Source organism: Neovison vison, chromosome 5, assembly GCF_020171115.1.
Source record: "Neovison vison isolate M4711 chromosome 5, ASM_NN_V1, whole genome shotgun sequence".
Taxonomy (NCBI): Eukaryota; Metazoa; Chordata; class Mammalia; order Carnivora; family Mustelidae; genus Neogale; species Neogale vison.
In genome coordinates this window covers 18,550,920-18,571,036 of record NC_058095.1, presented here as the reverse complement: position 1 = coordinate 18,571,036, position 20,117 = coordinate 18,550,920, and the positions used below count along the sequence as shown (strand labels likewise).

At 60.1% G+C, this 20,117-nt stretch overlaps 2 protein-coding genes across 2 annotated transcripts; one reads left to right on the top strand and one right to left on the bottom strand.

Moving 5' to 3' along the window:
* Positions 1–791: 791 nt before the first annotated feature.
* Positions 792–7,481, top strand: GRN (granulin precursor). The gene is made up of 13 exons (XM_044247776.1): positions 792–877; positions 3,427–3,571; positions 3,689–3,814; positions 3,923–4,007; positions 4,473–4,585; positions 4,681–4,816; positions 4,926–5,020; positions 5,230–5,353; positions 5,652–5,749; positions 5,840–6,085; positions 6,345–6,578; positions 6,683–6,913; positions 7,034–7,481. Exons 2-13 carry the CDS (start codon positions 3,434–3,436, stop codon positions 7,169–7,171), a joined length of 1,764 nt encoding a protein of 587 aa, XP_044103711.1. The 5' UTR covers positions 792–877; positions 3,427–3,433; the 3' UTR covers positions 7,172–7,481.
* Positions 7,482–7,561: 80 nt separating this feature from the next.
* FAM171A2 (family with sequence similarity 171 member A2) lies at positions 7,562–17,961 on the bottom strand. The gene is made up of 8 exons (XM_044247774.1): positions 17,844–17,961; positions 14,133–14,360; positions 13,801–13,893; positions 10,826–10,984; positions 10,557–10,736; positions 10,335–10,451; positions 10,096–10,222; positions 7,562–9,588 (listed from the first exon to the last, which is right to left on the bottom strand). Exons 1-8 carry the CDS (start codon positions 17,959–17,961, stop codon positions 8,097–8,099), a joined length of 2,514 nt encoding a protein of 837 aa, XP_044103709.1. The 3' UTR covers positions 7,562–8,096.
* Positions 17,962–20,117: the final 2,156 nt, after the last annotated feature.

The following is a 20,117-nucleotide window of genomic DNA, read 5'->3' as shown; positions in this document are numbered from 1 at the left end:
GTGGCTCAGTCGGTTGAGCATCTGCCTTTGGCTCAGGTCATGATCTCGGGGTCCTGGGATCAAGCCCCGAGTGGGGCTCCCTGCTCAGCGGGGAGTCTGTTTCTCCCTCTGCCTCTCCCCTCCTGCCGCTCATGCTCCTTCTCAAATAAATATATAAAATCTTGAAGAAAAAAGGTGCCCTTAAGGTGGAATTAAATATTTTCCTCCCTGCCCAGAGCCAACCTATCACTTCTGACCTACACACACACACACGTCCGTAACACCTGGCACACGACCTTGCACCTTAAATTAGATTTAATGTGAGCTTGTCTCATCTCTCCACCCACTCACACCCCGCTATGAGCACCCTGAGGAACGCGCCCGAGTGCTATCCTTGCCCTCACAACCCTCCTTCAATCCGTACGGGGTCTGGCTGCCCAGCCTGTATTCTGAGTTTGTTGAACGAGTAGAAACAGGATGCACGAATGTCCCTAATCCAGAAGCAGAATTCCCGTGAACGCCCTGGAAGGGGCAGCTGCCTTGTCCGTCACGGTCCTTGGAGGCGATGCCCCATCTCGGGCAAACTCTATCCCGCGCCCGCAGCCGGGCTGAGCCGGGCCAGGACGTCACATGATTCTCCAATCACATGATCCCGTAAAAAAAAGAGGGGGGAGGGTGGGAAGGGAGACGAAGGGAGGGAGGAAAGAGAATTGAGTAAGAAAAAAAGCACGGCTTTCCAGGCTGGCCCCGCCTCTACGTCGACCAGTAGCCAGTAGGAGCGCCACAGCCCGGACACCTGGCCAATGGAAACGGAGGTGGGCGGGCCATCGCGCTGCCAGGCCCTAGTCCGTGAGCTTCCCCGGCCGCGGCTGCCCAGCGAGCGCGGACCCGGTCGCAGGTAAGGAGGGCGACCGCGCAGACCTCTCGCTTCTTCCAGGGGTCCGGCCGGGCGGACTTGAGGGCTTGAGGTTCTTCCGGAGTTCCAGCCGGGAGGCAAGAGAAGGCTGGCTTAGGGAAGCTCCTTTGGGGGTGTCCGATGGCACTGGAGGCAGTTTTACGGGGTGGAGTGGGGGGGAGTAAGCAGTGATTGCAGTGACCCCCAATAGAAGGCGGCTGTCTCCCTATCCGGCGTCCCCGGAAGCTGCAACCCCTTCCGCCAAAGCAGGGACCTCTCCATTCTTGAGCCGGCTTCGCGCCGGCCCAGGTGCTGCTGCGGGTGGTGGTGGTGGGTGGTCCCCGGGATGTCTGGGAGCGAGAGAGGCGCCCGCCCTGCTCCTGGAGCTCAGACGGCTGCGAGTGCGCTGGAAACCCTGCCCTCCTCCAAGGCAGCAGGGGCTTGGGAGTAGTGACCGAACGCCTGGGTTGTGTCTGGCTCTCCCTTACTTCTTCTCGTGGTGGGTGGGACCAGCCAACTTCCGCCTCTCCCTGCCACTTTTCCTGCTCACTCGCAGTTGAGTTCGTTCACCTTTTGGGAATCTCTCTCCTGACACTCGGAGTTGGGGGCTGCCACCTAGTGGGAGATGGCAGAGCTGGGGGCTTGAGGCTTCTGTCCCTCTCTCTACTGTGGCATTGTGGGGCGAGAGTGAGAGAGGCCGCCGCTCAGAACCCCACTGAGAGGAATTGGGTCCCTTCTTCCTTGGTCCCAAGTGGATGTGCGTCTGTACTTAGTTATTTACTAGAAGCACACGCTATACTCCCTAGCCTTAGGACACCAATGATATGACACCAATGATAGGAAAGTATGCATAAATGTTACTAGGGTGCCCTGTGGACCCAGATTTGTGCAGATAGGCACCCCTTCTGGGCCAACCCAGGACAGTGGGACAGCCTCTGGAGGGTTGAGGTTTGACTCCCAAGTAGCAGGTGGGACCAGCCTTGCCTGGGAGCTGTGGGTGTAAAGGGGAGGGTGAAAGGGGCCAAGGTCCAGTACCAGTCAGTCGGGGGCCTCCTCGTAATGGTCTGAGCTGAGAATGGGGCACTGAAGAGAGCCAGGTGAGGGAGAGAAGGATGCTAATGACTGGGTGGGTGTAAGTCCTCACCACACCTAGTGTCAGTGTCCACACAGAGACTCATGGAGGAACTGAGCCCCAGAGACAGCAATTTCTGAGGCTCTCACCATCAGTGGTGGTGATTTGAGGACTAGCACCCAAGTGCAGTATCCCGGCAGCCCCCGAGCTTCTCGTTTCTGTCCTCCCTTGTCTACCTGCTCAGAAAATGGTTCTGTATCCCACCTCTGCTTGGACCCCAGGCCTCTACTCTCCCCCCGGGTCTGGGGTCCGTTTCCGGGCACAGTCCATGGTGCCACTTTGTCACATGAACCCAGGTCCAGTATGCTTTGCAGCCCTCAAAGCCTGTCATCTCCATGACTGGATATATGACATGCGATGTTCCTTCTCTGAGCCTCAGTTTCCTCCTTTGAAAAGTAAATGTATTACGACTACTTTGGATGATTGTTGCAAGGAAGGAAGAAAATAGGATTGTAATTGGGCCAGGAGAAGCTCCACAAACATTACCAGGCAGGGTAACATCTCCTGGGCCCTTCCCATTGAACTAGTGAGTCTGTGTGAGTTGGGGAAGAGTCATTTAAGAAGTGAAAGACTACTCCCCACAGAGCTTCATAATCGGTTCCTTCTGCTGGTGTGGCGGGGTGGGCTTATATCGTCCTCTCCCCGTACTGCTGAGTTTTGGCTTCCAGGTAGGGGGAGAGGCAGAGTTTGGGCAGGGGTTGGGGTGGTATGTCTGGGGAATCTGAAAGGGTCTGGTGGTATTGGGGGGCCCTGAGAACACAGGTGTCTCAAAGGCTGTCCCAGCCTGTGCACCCCTTCCCTGGGTGGTTTGGGGACGGTTGGGGGGCAGGTGTGGCTCGCCTCTGGGGACGGCAGCCCAGATTCCACTGGCTACCACACTTCCCTTTTCACAACTTTCTCAACCCCATGATTTCCCATGTCATCATGTGACACCCCTTCCCCCCAACAGGCCTTGGCAGGTGTGAACACAGCATCAGCTGGGGAGGGAAGTGCAACCCTGTGTTTTCTTCAAGGGGGACTCCCCCTTTGCTCCCCACCGCAGTCCTGCCATGGCTCCTGAGGCCTCACCCACTCCATGGAGGTGACCCATATCCCTACAGACCAGACCCACAAGACCCGCAAATTCTCCTTTCACACACCTGTGTCTTTACACACTCACCCGCAGAGACTGAGGCATGTGGCCACATTTTGAGGACGCAGACTGACACCCATCCTTGTGTCCATGCTCATCACTGTCCACACGTGGGTGCACAAGTCAACACACACACAGGAAACTGAATCTCGGGCCCCACATCTCTCTTCCTGCCTGGATCAGGAGGCTCGGGTGGTATCTGGCCTGCACCTGGGGGAGTGACTGGCCCCCGAATCCAGGGTTGCATGGGCTTCAGCTCGTTGCCAGATGCCTCTTGGTATTTTGCAGGCAGACCATGTGGACCGTGGTGAGCTGGGTGGCCTTAGTGGCAGGGCTGGTGGCTGGAACACAGTGCCCAGATGGTCAGTTCTGCCCTGGGGCCTGCTGCCTGGACCCAGGAGGAGCGAGCTACAGTTGCTGCCATCCTGTTCCGGTGAGCGCCCTGCGGCCCAGGCAAGAGCTGGCTGGGATCTCCCGAAGGGGCATCTTGGCGCGGCCAGAGGAAGAGGCCGGGCTTGGGTCCTTCATTCTGTCATCTCTCACTTTCCAGGGCCAGTGGCCCACAGTGCTGAGCAGGCAGCTGGGGCGCCCCTGCCGGGTAGATGCCCACTGCTCTCCTGGCTACTCCTGCCTCCTCACCGTCTCTGGGACCTCCAGCTGCTGCCCGTTCCCAGAGGTGAGGGTGCCATGGGCTCAACGGAGGGGCTCAGGTCTGTGTTTGGACTCTCCCCCGACTCACCCCGGGTAAAAGCTGAGCCAGCGTGGGTGTCTCTGTGTCCCACAGGCCGTGTCCTGCGCTGATGGCCACCACTGCTGCCCTCGGGGCTACCACTGCAGCGCCGACGGGCGGTCCTGCTTCCAGAGATCAGGTGTGGTAGGGGTGGAGGTGGAGGGCAGGCAGATGGGCCGCTGGTGGAGGCTGGTCAGCCCAGGAATCCAGCCAGCTGGGTGACCTGGTTCCTGCCCTTGTGCCCTCATTCCTGTGGCATCTGTACTAAGCAACCCCTTTGCTCGGGACGGAGGAAGAGCGCGAGGCCAGGAAGGAGCAGGAGAGAGAATGCCAGACTCCAGGCCCCAGGCCAAGCTTTGGGAGGGTGGAGAGAGGCCAAGCTGGGCTGGTTTAAGGGCAGCCGAGTCGGGCCTCGGGCCATACTGCTGAGGCAAGGACTGGCTGGTGGGGAGAGTGGGTTAGGGGTGCCTGGGAGAGCGCTGAGCCCTAGTGTGGGACCACCAGCCCCCTTCAGCTGGGCCTGCAGGCCGGGGTGTCAGCAGGTAATGGGGATGATGGCCTTCGCTAACTGGGTTGACGGGATCCTGGGTCGTCCTATCCATAGATACCAACCCCTTGGGTGCCATCCAGTGCCCTGACAGCCGGTTCGAATGCCCCAACTCCTCCACGTGCTGCACTATGCGAGATGGCTCCTGGGGCTGCTGCCCCATGCCCCAGGTACCGGTCTGGGAAGATAGGGGGTGGGGGGAGCAGTCGGGGTAGAGCAGCGGGCTGGAGGGGGCAAAGACAGAGTTGGAAGCTTCTCTCGGCAGGCTTCTTGCTGCGAAGACAAGGTGCACTGCTGTCCCCATGGGACATCCTGCGACCTGGCTCATGCCCGCTGCCTCACGGCCACAGGCTCCCACCCCCTAGCAAAGAAGATCCCCGCACAGAGGAGTAATGGGGCAGGTAAGGAAGTGGGAGAGCATCTAGGGTGCAGGTTGGAAAGGAGGTAAGGCCTCTCGCAGCTCCCAGCCTGGGGAAGAGTTCCTCACCGCCCACCTCTCTCCCCTTGCAGTGATCTTATGCCCAGATGGGCAGTCCCAGTGTCCTGATGGTTCTACCTGCTGCCAGCTGCCCAGTGGGAAGTATGGCTGCTGCCCGATGCCTAATGTGAGTGAGGGGCTGTGTGCCCACAGCCACCTGGTGGGTCCCCTACTTCCAAAGGACTCCCCCCTGGGGTGGGGCGGGCTGGCAGGCGGGTTAGAGCCTGGCTGCTGAGGACTCATGCCGCCCCCTACTGGGGGATTGGGGCAGCGTCCACTGTCACTGGGCTGCTCCCTGAGCCCTGGAGGAGATTGGACCGCCCTCCTACCCCGCAGGCCATCTGTTGCTCGGACCACCTGCACTGTTGCCCCCAGGACACTGTGTGCGACCTAGTCCAGAGTAAGTGCCTCTCCAAGGAGAACGCTACGGACCTCCTCACCAAGCTGCCCGCAAATGCAGGTACCAGACACCAGGCTGCTGACCCCATCACAGCGGCTCCGTGTGCAGGAACTCTCCACCGAATTGTTCCAGGAACACAGGCAGGGGTGGGGGGTGGAGGGCCGCATGGAGGGGACAGGGCATGTACAACCCCTTTTCCTCCACACTCGTCATTGCCTTCGTGTCACTGCTTGGGGTGGGTGGTCTCAGTATACTGTCCATCCTTAGCGTTCGTTCTGGCTGTGGAGCCGGCCAAGGGTGGGGTTTCTCAGGGCCCCCCCGCGCCACTGCTGACCTGTCCCCTGTGGCTTTCTCACAGTGCAGGAGGTGAAATGTGACATGGAGGTGAGCTGCCCAGATGGCTACACCTGCTGCCGCCTGCAGTCGGGGGCCTGGGGCTGCTGCCCTTTCGCCCAGGTACGCAGGAGTGCTGGGTGGGCTGGGCTGAGCAGGAAGCGGCAGCCAGCAAGGCCCCTGTGCCCACTGTCCCCTGTCCACCCACCCTAGGCTGTGTGCTGTGAAGACCACGTACACTGCTGCCCAGCTGGGTTTAAATGTGACACAGCGAAGGGCACCTGTGAACAGAAGGCTCGCCAGATGCCCTGGGTGGTGCGGACCCCAGCCCGCCTTCGCCTGCCAATCCCCCAGGCGGTGGAGAACGATGTCCCCTGTGATAACATCACCAGCTGTCCCTCCTCCAGTACCTGCTGTCGACTGGCATCTGGGGAGTGGGGCTGCTGTCCTGCCCCAGAGGTGTGTGGGAGGGGGGAGAGTATGGAGCGGGTGGCGGAGAGGGGAAACAACGGTGTCTTGGCCTGGGCAGGTGGTCAGACTCCTGTTGCTTTGCTCTTCAGTCCTCTGCCTGGTCTGCAGCTGGCCCACTGGCTCGGTCAGGTTCATTCCCAGCTGGAGGAGCTGTGAGCAGGAGAGGGCGTCGGGGTAGGCAAGGGCTCAGCTTCTGTCCCACAAAGCAGCTTCCCAGGCCATCGTATGCTGCCCCCCGCCCCCCCAGGCTGTCTGCTGCTCAGACCACAAGCATTGCTGCCCCCATGGCTACACGTGCTTGGCCGAGGGCCATTGTCAGAAGGGAAGCAAGACGGTGACTGGATTGGAGAAGATGCCTGCCCGCCAGGCCTCCCTGTCTCACCGCAGAGACATGGGCTGTGACCAGCACACCAGCTGCCCCGTGGGGCAGACCTGCTGCCCCAGCCTGAGTGGGGGCTGGGCCTGCTGCCAGTTGCCTCACGTGAGTGCCCACCTGCCTGCCCTGGACAGGGGAACCGAGTCCTCCGTGGGGGCTGGGAGGTGGGTGGGGGTGGAGAGACGTGAAGGCCACCCTGTCCCTCGCAGGCTGTGTGCTGTGAGGACCGCCAGCACTGCTGCCCAGCTGGGTACACGTGCAACGTGAAGGCCCGATCCTGCGAGAAGGAGGCGGACTCGGCCCACCTGGCTGCCCGCCTGGCCCATGGCTCTCGCGTGGCTGTGGGAAACGTGGAGTGTGGGGCAGGGCACTTTTGCCACGATAACCAGACCTGCTGTAGAGACAGCCGAGGGGGCTGGGCCTGTTGTCCCTATCGCCAGGTGAGTGCCACCCCCCCTCCCCCGGCCGGGGACTGGCTATCTGTGGAAGCCAGGGTCGTTTGTGGGAGCTAGGTCTCACTATATCCGACTCTGACTCCCTGCCCTCCCCCTGGCTGTCAGGGTGTCTGCTGTGCAGATCAGCGTCACTGCTGCCCCGCAGGCTTCCGTTGTGGGGCCAAGGGCACCAAGTGTCTGCGAAGGGAGAGCCTGCGCTGGGACATGCCACTGAGGGACCCAGCCCCGAGACAGCTGTTGTGAGGCAACACTAAGGACTGAAGACAGTCTGCAGCCCTCGGGACCCTGCTCAGAGGGCCCCCACTGCTCAGGCCTCCCCAGCACCTCTCCCCCACCAAATTCTCCTGGAGTCCCCCATAATGATGCCCCACCCCCATCATGGGAGGCGGGGCCTCAATCTAAGGCCTTCCCTGTCTCAAGGGGGGCTATGGCGAAAGCCGTGTAACAAGCTGCCATCCCCTCCCCCAATTTCCGTGGACCCTGTGGCCAGGTGCTCTTCCCTATCCACAGGCGTGCGTGTGTGTATGTGCTGCAGTAAAGTCTGTTCACTTTCTTAACTGTGTCTGATTTGACCACCCTGCCCGCCCCCCTCTGAGCAAGAGCCCCCAGCCCCACAGAAAGATACACACGCAGTTCATCTCACCAGTTTTATATTTGCTGTTACCCACAGCAATCCCATCACATCCCCTAATCCCCAGAGCCGCCCCAGCCACCAGCCCTGTGACATCCTAGCCCAAAGGTGGGCTAGTCAGCAGGCAGCACCCCCTCCCCTCCCGGAGGGTCCCCAGAGAAGGCCCCTTCCCAGCCCTCACACGAGCAGCTGAGGCCCGGTCGCCCCTCCTGCTTTCCCACAATAGATCTTTCTATGTACAGCCACGTTTATACAGGCACTGCTTCCCCACCCCCCAGCCCTCCTTCCCCAGCAACTCCCAATGGGGGTCTGGACCCCTCCCACCTCCCTCTCGGAGGCCAACATGGGTCCCTCCCGAGACATTACCCAGCACATACCACTGGACAGCTCCGCAGCCCCCTGGGCCCCTCTCCAGGCAGGGGAAGGGGTGGTCTGGGGGGCTAAGAGCGAGGGCCCCCGCCGCTCCCCTGGGCGCGGGCCCGGGTGGAGGGGGTGGAGGCCGACGTGGGGGAGGCGGTGCCAGGCCGGGCGGGGGCGCTACTTGACGTTGAACACCATGAGCGGCCGCTCCTCCCGCCGCTGCCACGGGCTCTTCTTGTCGCCCGCCTCGTCGCCCACCTCCGCCCCCAGCTCGTCCTCCGGGCTGGTGAGCGAGTCGCGCCGCAGCTCGCTCGCGCTGCTGCGGGAACTGTCCCCGCGGCTGCGGCCCCGACCTCGGGGTACAGTGGCCGCCCGGCCCTCGGGCGCCGCCACTTCGTCCAGCAGCGGCGTCAGCGAGTTGTCCTCGGGTGAGCAGAGGCCCGTGCGGCTCTCGCTGCTGCTCGGCTCCGTGTCCTCGCTGAGCGCCAGGCGCGGGGGCGCGGGCGGCGGGGGCGGGGGCGGCGCGGCCGGGGGCGCGCGCTCCCGCTCCTCACGCAGGGGCCGCCGGCGCGCGGGCCGCGCCTCGTGCACGTCGACGCCCGAGTCCAGGCTGGCGTCGGTGCTGCGGCCGCCCCCGCCCGCCTGCAGGTCGATGTAGGAGTGGCGCACCTGCGAGTTGGAGCGCCCGTCCAGGGACACGAACCAGGCGCGCGGGTGAGGCTTCACGCCCAGTTCGAGCAGCTTCTTCTCGGTCAGCGCCTGCAGCTCCCCGTTGAGCTGCGCCATGGTGGACTCGTTGAACAGCACCGGAATGGTGACCGAGCCGCTGACCGGCGCCGATCGCCCGCCCCCCCAGGCCTCGCCGCCGCCGCCGCCGCTGCCACCACCACCACCGCCGCCGCCGCCCTCGCCGCCCGCGCCCGAGTGGCCCTGCAGCAGCGGGCGCTGGGGGTCGGCCGGGGGGAAAGGGCGCGCGGGGCCGGAGCCGGTGCCCTCCGGCGGGGCTGGCTCGTCGCCCGCCCCCGCGGCGCCAGCCTCGCCGCTGAGGCGCACGTAGTGCGCGGGGATCACCAGGGTGGGCATCACGTTGCGGTAGACACTGTCCTTGAGATGGTCGATGGAGCCGCAGAAGATGAGCTGCCCCGCCTGGCTGAGCGACGGCGGCCGCGCCAGCTGGTCCACCGACTGCGACAGCAGGAAGTCGGGGGGCTTGCTTTCGGCCGCCCCCTTGTGGCCCAGGTAGTGCTCGAAGGGCGGCGGCGGCGAGGGCGGCTCCTGCAGGAAGGCCGGGGTCGCCGAGGCTCCCCGCCGGTACTCCTCCAGGCCTGGCTCCAACCCGCCGGGACCCTCGACGGAGCGGGCGCCCTTGAGCCCCGCGCCCTCGCCCCCGCGGGAGCCCCCAGGCTCGGCTGCCGGACGGCTGGCAGAGCGCGGCTTGGCGCGGAAGAAGTCGTCCCGGGAGGCGGCCAAGTCTCGGGAGCTGGAGAAGGCTGAGTGCAGGGGGCCTGGGGGCGGGGCCTCAGGGTCCCCCGACGGGGTGGGCTCCAGGGGTCCCCCACATATGAGATGGAGCTGGGACATCGAGGTGGCCTGGTCTCGTTTGTTACCGTCGGAGGGCCCGGACAGCTGCAGCTTGCGATGCTGTTGCCTCGGCTTCAGGCATCGCCTCCTGGAAGGTGTTTGGGGTGGGGGGAGCGACCCAGGACTTCAGGAAAGGGTAGGGAGGCCTGAGCAGCTTCCTAACTCCGCAGTGGCAAGATGAGGGATGGACAGTGTTGGAGGGATGAGAAGAATGGCTGGGACCCAGGGAGAAATGTTGGGGCAGCTGGATAGGGCTTGGGAGAGGTTTGTGGAAAGAGCCTTGAGTGTCTGTGGGAGGGCCAGCCCCCCTGAAGGGAGCTGCACTCCTTCACATGCAGGAGGTGCAGTGAGAGCCTGGGAGGAGCATGTCCAGCCAGGGGTCCCCTGGAGGGGCCTGGCTTGTAGTCCTGCCTCCTCTCCCCCTATTTCGGCCCCCAGTCTCTCGGGTGCCTTGAAAACTGGAATTGTACTTTATGCCTCTTTGGGCCTAGCACCCAGCCCCACCCCAGGCAGAAGGTAGGCCTCAGCGTGCAGGGGATGAGCAGAGGCTAGGGGTGGGGGTGGGGGTGAGGGAGCGCAGGGGCGAGGCACTCACCGGCAGTAGTAGATGAGCAGACACAACAGAATGAGCACCAGCAGGGCCAGGGCTGCCAGGATGGTGAGCAGGAAGATGGTGTGATAGGTGCCAATGTCCTGGATGCCTGATGTGATGGTGACCAGTCCTGTGCCAGGCAAGGGGTTAGCTCTCTGTGACTGCCCTTCCTTCAGGAGTCCACACTCCCAGCCTCCCTTTCCCCCACAGCTCCTGGTCCCAGCCATCCCCCTGTCTCTCACCAGCGGTGGGGGAAGCCATGGCAGCTGCCCAGTACCCCAGCTGAGGGGAGACGAAGGTCCAGTAGAGCTGCCGGCCTTCCTTCCGGATCACACCAGTGCCGTTGCGTACCCACAGCCCTGGAAGAGGCAGGAGTTTCATAAAACCCAATGTCCCCCTCCGCCAATCTAAGTCTCACTTGCTTTCCCCAAACTCCAGCAGCCACAGCCCCTTGAGGCACTCACCACTCTTGGGGTCAAACCTCCAGGCTGGAATGCTGGTTCCAGCGGTCAGGGCGCGAGGCTCGGAGGGCACAGGCAGGGACAGGTGAATGGGGCCCGAGAGCGGCACTTCTGTTCCATTGCCCGTCAGCAGATGCACACTCACAGCAGCCAGTGGCATCAGCTCTAGCCAGGAACCATTGCCTGGGGGAAAGGAGACACAGGGGCTGAGAGCTAAATCCTGGGGGTGGGATGGGGGGAAACGTCCCTTCCGTGCTGGACACCCAGCCTACCTGAACTGGAGGCCTCAGTGCCCAGGAAGGTAGGAAAAGCGCGCATTTCCTGCTGGGTGCTGGCAGGTGTGAGGGAGGCCCAGAGCTGGCTGTAGGTGGAGCTGACAGGCAGGCGGGCAGCCCGGCGCTGGAACTGCACCCAGGGCTGGGAGCGGGCACCTGGACGGAGAAGGGGGCTGCTGTGGCTTGCCCAGGGACCAGAGCAGAAAGCAAGTATTTGAGGAGAACGGGGTCACTGGGTCAGGCCACTTGGGAAGGTCAGGGAGCTTGGTGACTCGGGGAGAGAACTGCATTCATAGAATGTTAACATGGAAAAAGGACTTGGACCTGAAATCTAGTCCTGGCTATGTGACCCTGAGCAAGTTACTTGCTTTCTCTGAAACACCATTTCCTCAACAATCTATAAAATGGAGGTTCGGGTCCTCAAACAATGACTGTTGCCAGCTGTGTGGCGGGCACTGTGTTAGGTGCTGGAGATACAAAGATGAATAAGACATAGTCCTCAGTTCCCTGCTTTCAAGTTCAGTCTTGTGCAGGGCTGTCCCTTCTGGGACATCAGAACTTCCTGCTGTGTTGCATGGAAATGTTCTCTCTCTGTGCTGCCTATTTAAGTACCCACTAGACACCCATGGCTATTAAGCACTTGAAAGGTGGCGAGTGCGACTCAGACACTGGATTTATTTTTAATTTTTCAAAATTTAATGAATTTGGGTGCCTAGGTGGCTCAGTCATTAAGCGTCTGCCTTCGGCTCAGGTCATGATCCCAGGGTCCTGGGATCAAGCCCCATGTCAGGTTCCTTGTTCAGCAGGGAACCTGCTTCTCCCTCCCTCACTCCTCCTGCTCGTCTCTCTCTCGCTCTGTCAAATAAATAAAATCTTTAAAAAACTAATGTTACTTTTAATTTATTTAAATAGCCACATGTTGCTAGTGGCTCCTGTATTACACAGCTTAGGTTTTGTGTGTGAGTGTGTGTGTCTGTCTGTCTGTCTTGGAGTGGAGGGGGCGTATAAACAGAATTCTAATACAATATGGTCGTAGCTAACATGTATTAAGCTTTGAGATACGCTGGACACCATCTAAGTCTTTCTGTGTTAATCCCTGTAATTAGTACAAAGGCCCTGAAGTAGGTGCTTTCATTATCGACCTTGTTGTATATACGAAGAAATGGAGGCCAGAGTTGAGCGACTTGCCCAAGGTCACAGTCCTGGAGCCCGACGGAAACCCAGGAAGTGTGCTGGCCCATCTTCTCAGCACCTTTCCATCCTAACTTGTTATTAAAATGGTGGGGTGCCAAGTGCACTTGGCCCACCCAGCTGGGGAAGGCCCAATGGAGTCTTTTTTTTAAAGATTATTTACTTATTTGACAGAGCGAGAGATCACAAGGAGGCAGAGAGGCTGTCAGAGAGAGGAAGGGTCGCAGGCTCCCCACCGAGCAGAGAGCCCCATGCAGGGCTCGATCCCAAGACCCTGGGATCACGACCTAAGCCACCTTGGGATCACGACCTAAGCCAAAGGCAGAGGCTTTAACCCACTGAGCCACCCAGGTGGTACCCAATGGAGTCTTGCAGGATGAGAATGAGTAAGACTCCCACAGGAAGGTGCAAAGGGACCTCCAAGAGAACGGAGGAGAGAAAGGCCCAAAGGCACAGGGCAGTGGGCTGGTCCACGGACACGGGTGACTGAGTGGCAGACCCCACAGGGTGTGGTCAGCTTTGTGAAGGACTCGAAGCTCTACTCTGAAAGCCATGGGAGCCATGGGACGGTCGTAAGCCAGGGGCCACAAAAGGATTATTTGGCCTTTTATTTTATTATTTATTTACTATTACTTTTGAAAGTAGGCTCCATGCCCCAAAGTGGCGCTTGAACTCACGAGATCAAGAGTTGCACACTCTACTGACTGAGCCAGCCCCGCACCCCTCACTTGGCATTGTAGAAACCTCCAAGGACAGTTTAGAAGCCTCTGGTTCAGGACCAGGGAGATGAAGACAGGCAAACGAGCACCTTGGAGACAAGGACTCAAGCTAAGAATATAAATTGGGGAGGCAGGTTCTCTCTCTCCCAAGCCCACCATGACTCCCTAGTACTAGCCAGATCAACCAGCCTGCACCAGGCACCCCTCCTGCAGAGCCAGTCAGGCGCCCCCCTGCACTCTGGCTGTCCCCTTCTCCCCCTGCATCTTGATTCCTCTCCAGTGCAGGTGTCTGTGCCCCCCTTTAATTCTTCAGCCCACAAGGTCCCGTAGCTTCCTTCCCCAAATTCTCTTGCCCTGCTACACTCACAGGTCAGGCTTGTCTCCGTGCTGAAGCCCGCTGCCCTCTACTCCACTGTTCCGCCTGCCTTATAATTAGTTCCGGGTTGGTAGCGACGTGTTTGTCTGTCGTCCTACTTGTCCATGAACTCCACAAGACAGGGAGTGGGTCTGTTCTTCCTTCCCATTGTTCCCCAGCACCAGACACAATGCCTGGCGCAGTTAAGGATTGGTTTGGTGAGACCGGAGCCGTGAGCATATACTGTGGTGTTGGTCTAGGCCTTGCCCTTGAGAATTGCTCAGTTCCTATGGAATGACCCTCCCGTGGTCTTCTAACATTGCCAGGCACCCAGTAGGTGCACAAGTAGTATGTGTAGATCCACTGATGAAACAGGCGGCAGGGAACAGGAATGCTAATGGTAGGAGTAGAGGGAGAATAGAAACCACGAGAAGCCCCAATAACAAAAACATTTATTGACCACCTTCCGTGCTGTTTTTTCATACTTGATATTTAATCCTTACTTCAATTTGATGATATAGCTCCAATTGATGATATTATAGATAATATCCATATCTTACAGATGAACAAACTAAGGCTCAGAGAGGTTAGGTGACTTGCTCAAGGGCACCCAGTACTCATATGTAGAAGAGTGGAGCTCTCTATACCCAGGTCAGAGGGAAGGAAGAGGGGTGGGCATGATTTGGGGGGTTAAAGAGGAGCCTTACCAGGAGAGCCCAAAAGGATGTGCACCAGGTCCTCATACAGGATGAGGGTGGCCGGCCGCTCCGGGAGCAGGTAGAGGCTGACTGAAGCATACACTGTGGGAGGGGTGGCCCATCAGCTCCAGAAAAAGGCCTCCCACCCCCCCAACCCCAGGGCCGGGCACTCCCTCCATCTGAATCCCAGTGACTTCATCCTCCTTCAGCCCTCTCTGCGTACCCCAGTCCGGGCAGCAGCTGCTGGAGAGCCTGCCCCCTCCACCCCCAAGGGCTATTTTGGGAAGGGGCTGATGGGGTCAGCTGCTGCCCGCCCCCCCTCCGCCTGCCCCTGCACTCACAGGGCAGCTTGTCAACACGCCAGGGCACAGAGTTGGTGAGGAAGCCAGGGCGGGCAGCAGTGACCAGCACCCAGGTGCCCAAGCGGTAACTGAGGGGCAGTATGGCCACGCCCTCCGAGTCCGTGGTGCCAGCGGCCAGCAGCATCCGGTTCCCAAACACATCCACGGAGGCCCGGGCCAAGGGCACCAGCTCCCCGCTCACATATACCTGCACCTTGATCAGGATCTCTGTGGACAAGATGGGGTGAGGAGAGTGAGGAGGGACGGGGGTGGGAAAGAGAACTGGGGGGAGTCCCGAGATCGGAGGAGGAGGAGGCTGTGGGTTGGGAGCGGCTTTGGGGCCCAGGCTAGACAAGACTCTGGAAGAGTCAGCACGGCTAGCGCCCTCTTTTAAACCCCACATCAGCCTGTGAGACAGGTGGTTCCACTACCATATTTCAAGTCTCACTCACGCACTTTCCCACATTTTTACATTTTTGAACTCAGAATATGCTTCTCACTGAGGATATCATCATCAGGATTGGCAGTATTTTTTTTTTCTTTTCTTCCTGGCACATGAAATAATGGTGCGTCTTACAGTCAATGATGCATTAGACCCCATAAAATATGTTCTGAAGCCCATTTTGCAGATAAAGCAGCTGAGGCTCAGAGTTTAGATATTCGCCCTGCCGCTGTCCGTGGGTGGCAGGGGAGGGGGGGATGGGATCCAGACCTGGCAGTCTGCCTCTAGACCCAAATTATTATTATTTTTTAAAGATTTTATTTATTTGGCAGATAGAGAGAGAGAGAGCGCTTGCATAAGCAGTGGAAACCACAGGCAGAGAGAGAAGGGGAAGCAGGCTCCCCACCGAGCAGGGAGCCCGATACGGGGCTCAATCCCAGGACCCCAGGATCATGACCTGAGCCGAAGGCAAATGCCCAAACGACTGAGCCACCCAGGTGCTCCTAGACCCAAATTCTTAACCACTGGACCCCATAGGGCTGGTGTCAGGGAGGGGAGAGAGAAGAGAGAAGAGGGCTGAGAAACGAGGAATAAGCGGAGGACCAAGGGTCTACGGATGGAGAGGAGAGAGGTCAGAATTCATCCAATGAGAAGGGTTGCAAGGGGGGCTGGGTCAGAGCTTTGGTTTTGAAGAAAAAGCTGAGAAGGGGACACTAGGAAGCTGGTCTTTCCCCTTATTCATCCTTTTCCCAGAATCCTTTGCTCAAGCCTGATTCCTTTCAGATTTAGGGACTCACCCCAACCCCTAAGCCCTCCCCCTCACAGGGACTGCCTGCCCCCTCCCAGCTGGTCAGCTACAAGTCAGTCACCATGGCAACGCCCTCATTCCTCCCAGGAGATGGGCAGAGAGCTGGGGCCCCGGCAAGGGGAAGGAGATCTGGGGGGGCCGACCCAGGCCCAAGGGAAACTGGTGTGGAGAGGCCTGGGAAGGGAAGTCCAGCTGTCTCTGCTCCCAGCCCCAGGAGAGCTTGGCCAGGATGGGTGTGCAGGTGTCCTGAGCTCAGATGGGGTGACCAGGCAGGGATCAGGCCTAGAATTGTTCTCACGGGTTTCCCCAGGCAGCCTCTCTGATCCACAGCATCATCTACTTCTTCCCACTCAGCATGGCCCCTCCCTCAAGAACCTGGCTCACCCCTACCTTGCTGCTCATGATGGGAGTAGGTGTCCATGCCTAGAAAGGTACAGAGGCCTCAGTGCAGGGCCCGGAGGCAGGTGGAGACACAAACCTGGGGGAGTCCAGGTACAGAAAGAAGAGCCTGGGGCAGCAGGGCATCGGGTGGTCACTGCGTGGGGTGGGGGGCCTCATGTGTGAGCCTGACACTCAATGGAGACAGGTGTTTCATCTCAAGCTTCCAGCCCTGAGGCCAGCGCCACGCCTGGCCCTGGCATCCCATCCAGCTGTTCGCCTGAACCCACCTCCCTCACCCCTCCCAGGCCAAAGCCCAACTTGGCAGGGTGGGTGCACACACTTGATTCTTTCCTACTCTCTGGTTTTCCCAGGAGCTGGCAATCTTCCTGCCCCTCCTCCCCCACTACCCAGGAGGAATTCTGAGAAGCTAGAGAGGCCTGGCTACTCCCCACCCCTACCCCAGCAAGGAGCAGCTGGATGGAGCAGCTGGAAAGAGGGGACCCAGGAGTCTGGAATACGGTCATTTGAAGGAATGCTTGGGGTTCAAGGGCCAGAGCCTCAAAAGAGGGGAGGGTGCCTAAGGAACAACACGGGGTGGGCAGGTAGGCCCGAAGGACATGTCAGTGGGAAGGGGTAGGCAGGTGCCCCTCAGATTCTTGTCCCCTTCCCCTCGACCTGGGCTCTCAGCCAGGGGCCTGGGAGAGCCCTGTCTCCTGGCTCCATTTCAGCTAATTCTCTGGACCCTCTCCCCTGGAGAACAGGACTTGAAGGAAAAGCTTTTTGAGAAACCAGGGCCCCTTTCTACCCATCAAAGCCTCCTCTCCTCCTGCAGAGAGCAGGGAAGACTAGGGCCGGAGGTGAGCCTTCCCCATTTCTCAAGCCTGACATTCCACACTGTATCCGCCTCTCCAGGCTTCAGCTCTGCCTCATTCCAGGAGGAAATCCGACCCCCTCCCTTCATCCGGACCCCACTTCCCTCAACCAGACACCCCCCACCCTGGTTTTCCTGTCAGCTCCTTGGTGGAGAGGAGTGGAGAGCACGGTTTCAGGCAGGGATGGGGCCCAGAGGCGACAGAGGGAGCGGTAGCTGGGGTGGTGGGCGCAGGGCTGGAGTGGGCGGAGGCCCCCGCGAGAACCCAGGAGTCAGAGTCTAGCTCTCCCACCCTCTCCCGCTGCAGGAGCCTCCCCCGCCCCCACCTCACACACCCACCTGGGCCCGTGAGGCGCCCGGAGGCTCTGCTTCACGGCTACCCAAAGGTTAGATGAGGAGGGGGTGACCGGGGATGGGCTGGGGATAGGAGCAGCCGGAGGTCTGCTGGACGGGGACCCAGGCACCTGCCCTCCCAGCCGGCACAGCCCACAGCCAGCTAGGCAGCTCAGCATGGCTCCACCACCACAGCCCTGCCATGCGCTTTGGCTGGGAATCACCACGTACCCCTTTTTCCAGAACCCCCCAAACTGCAGCCCCTCCCCCCTCAAGGGCCGACAGCGTTTCTTCGGTACACCCCCAATTCTGAACCCGGGGGGCCGGCCGGGGGCTGTCAAGCTCCAGGGCTAAGAACCTCATTCGAGCAGTCAATCCGCCCACCGCCTCACCCACTCCCCCTCCCCCCTTCCAGCCCAGCTCAAGGCGCCCAGCCCCCGTCCGGGTCCAAGGTGGCAGCCGGTGCTGGCGCCCCCACCCAGCCCGGGTCGGGAGCGAGGAACCCGCAGGGGGCTGCGGAGCGGGCGCCCGCCCCAGCCCGCCCCTGGGCGGGTGTCTTCGGTAGACAATGGCTCAGGCAGCAGCGCCTCGCGGACCCGGAGAGAGAAAAACAAGGCGAGAGGGGGCGGCGGCGCGGAGCCCGGGGACCCCCGCTCTCCCCATTGTGTCTCCCCAAGACCTCCGCCCCGGCAGTCGCCCTCTCCCTCCCTCCTCTCCCCCGTAAGCGCCGACCCGAAGTCGCCGGGCTCCCCCCACCCAAACCCAGGGAACAGAGTACCCCCAATTCACGAGCGCCGCGAAGAGGGGGCTGGCGGGCGGGGGCCCGATCGAGGGGGCGCAGGCCCGCGATCGCTGCCCCTCCTGGCCGAGACTCACCCTGCGGGCTGGGGGGCTCCGGCGGCGACTTGCCGGGAGCCCGGGAGGCGCCGCCGAGCAGCAGCCCCAGCAGCGGCAGCAGCCGCGCGAGGACGCTGGGGCCACTCGGCGGCGGCATCGCGGGGCTCGGCCGGGCCCTAGCGGCCCATGGCTCCCGCCCGGCCCCGCTCGGCCGGCCCCGCTCAGCCCCAGCTCTGCGCCGCGCCGCGCCGCTCGGGCTCCCGCTCTGGCTGCGGCGGCAGCTCGGCGCGATTGTCTCCGCCCGGAGCCTCCGCCAGCGCCCCCTGCAGGCGGCGCCCCACCCCGCGGACCTCCGGGCACCGCCCCCTCACCGCCTCGCTCCGCGCACCGCGCGCCGTCCCTGCCCGCCCTCCGCCTACCCTGCAGACCCCACCCCGCGCTCGCGGACCCGAGCTGCAAGGGAGTGCGACGGCCCTGGTCTACTCACCCGGGTTCTTGGAGGTCCGGAGCCCTCGAAATTTGGTGGAAAATTTGGGAAGGAGGAGAGGCTACTGCTTACAAAACATTCAAAGAGGTAGTACGGTCGGTCAGGAGCGTCTCCAAACAGTGTAGGAACTGCCCTGTTCTATCCGCACAAACACCTACGCAGTGGGAATCGCTCAGTCCCAGACTAGCTTCTGCCTCTTGAGCCGTGAGCAAGTTACTTCGCCTTCTGGTCCTCGCCTTCCTTTCAAGTGAGAACTGTAATAATCTCTACCTCGTGGGGCTGTTGTAACAACGGTTAAATGTGATGATGATATAAAGGATTTGTCATATGCCTGACAGGAGCAGGGGCGCAATCAATGGTGTTCCTGTCCACCCAGGTTGACATGGAGGCTCACCTCTGCTCAGGTAATGAAATCATTCATTGTTGGACGGTTTGGGAATTTCTTCTAGAATTTCTTCTAGAGATGCAAGCGCCCTTTTCCTTTCCCGGAGAATCACCCGTCGGTCCCACTGGTTATGGTTCATGAGCGACAGTCTTTTCCTTCTTCCTCCACCACTGAACCCCCCATTTTGAACCCCACATTTGAAGCCTGACCTAGGCCCAGCCAAGCTCACTTTCTTTCCAGTTTCTGGTTGTCATCCTCATTCAGCTTCTGGGCTGCCAAATCCTCATCTAATTTGATATCATGCTCTTGCTTTTCCCTGGCTTTCACCTGCTTCTCACGATGTGGTGCCCAAAGGGAACTGGATACCTAGAGCAAGGATCTTGTCCCCCAGAAGACAGCAGGCCCTTCTCTTGGTTGGGTCCCCTGGTTGGCTCTTCTGACTTAAGGGGACCTTGTTGTAAATTTGTGATACCAGATTCTTTTTCTCTTCCTCTCCCTTTTTCCTTCCCTCCTTTCCTTTGTACTTTCCTTCCCTCCTCCCTCCCTCTCTTTCTTGTCTTTCCCTCTCCCCTTCCCTCCCTCTTTCTCTCTTTCTTTCTCATAAATTTCCATCTAACCAGATTTTCCCAGCCCTCTTCTTATGTAACCAAATTTTCACAATCTCAGCACAGGATTTAGCACTCATCCCTGGTGAATTTCATCTTGTTGGTTTCAACCCAACTTCACAATCTGTCCAGGCTGCCTTGAATCGGCTGCAGTCACCCATTGTGTTGGAGTTCCCTCACAGCCAGCAGCCATCTGTAGGGTGGGAGAGCGGCTTCCCTGCCTCCATGGAGGGGACTCAGGACAGTGCTAGGCAGCTCAGGGCTGGGACAGAGATTTGGAACAACCTCATAGGCATCTACTTCAGCTTTATCAAAATTGCTCAGTTTTAAATGCAGCTCATGTTTCTGTCTTGTCTATAAGGGCAAATGCCAAATGCTTTGCCGGATCAAGGTCGACTGTCTGGCATTATCCAGTCGCGATGGTGGGGTGGAGAGGGAGTCTGGCTGGTGTGTAAGGATCACAGCAGCTTAATCTTTTCCTAGGAAAAGTCACCCAACTAAAAACCTGTTCTGGAACTTGCCATGCATGGATATAAAATTGTTTTCTTTGCAAAATTTACCTTTTATCCCTTTGGGTAAAATCAAATACCAGCCGCGCTTGTGAGGTAAGTCTGCTCCTCAGTGGCCTCCCCCAACACCTGGCATCTAGTCCCAAGTCCTACGAATGGCCAAAAGGTGCTGCCCTCCTGCCCCCACCCCTGACCTCATCTGGACCGTGCTGGCCTCCGGTCCACGGCTCTCCTTGCTTTCACGTCAACACCTCAAGCCTGCTCTCACCTCAGCGCCTTCTCAGCTGTTTCTCTTTCCATCCAGATCACGCTCTTATTCCTGAGCAG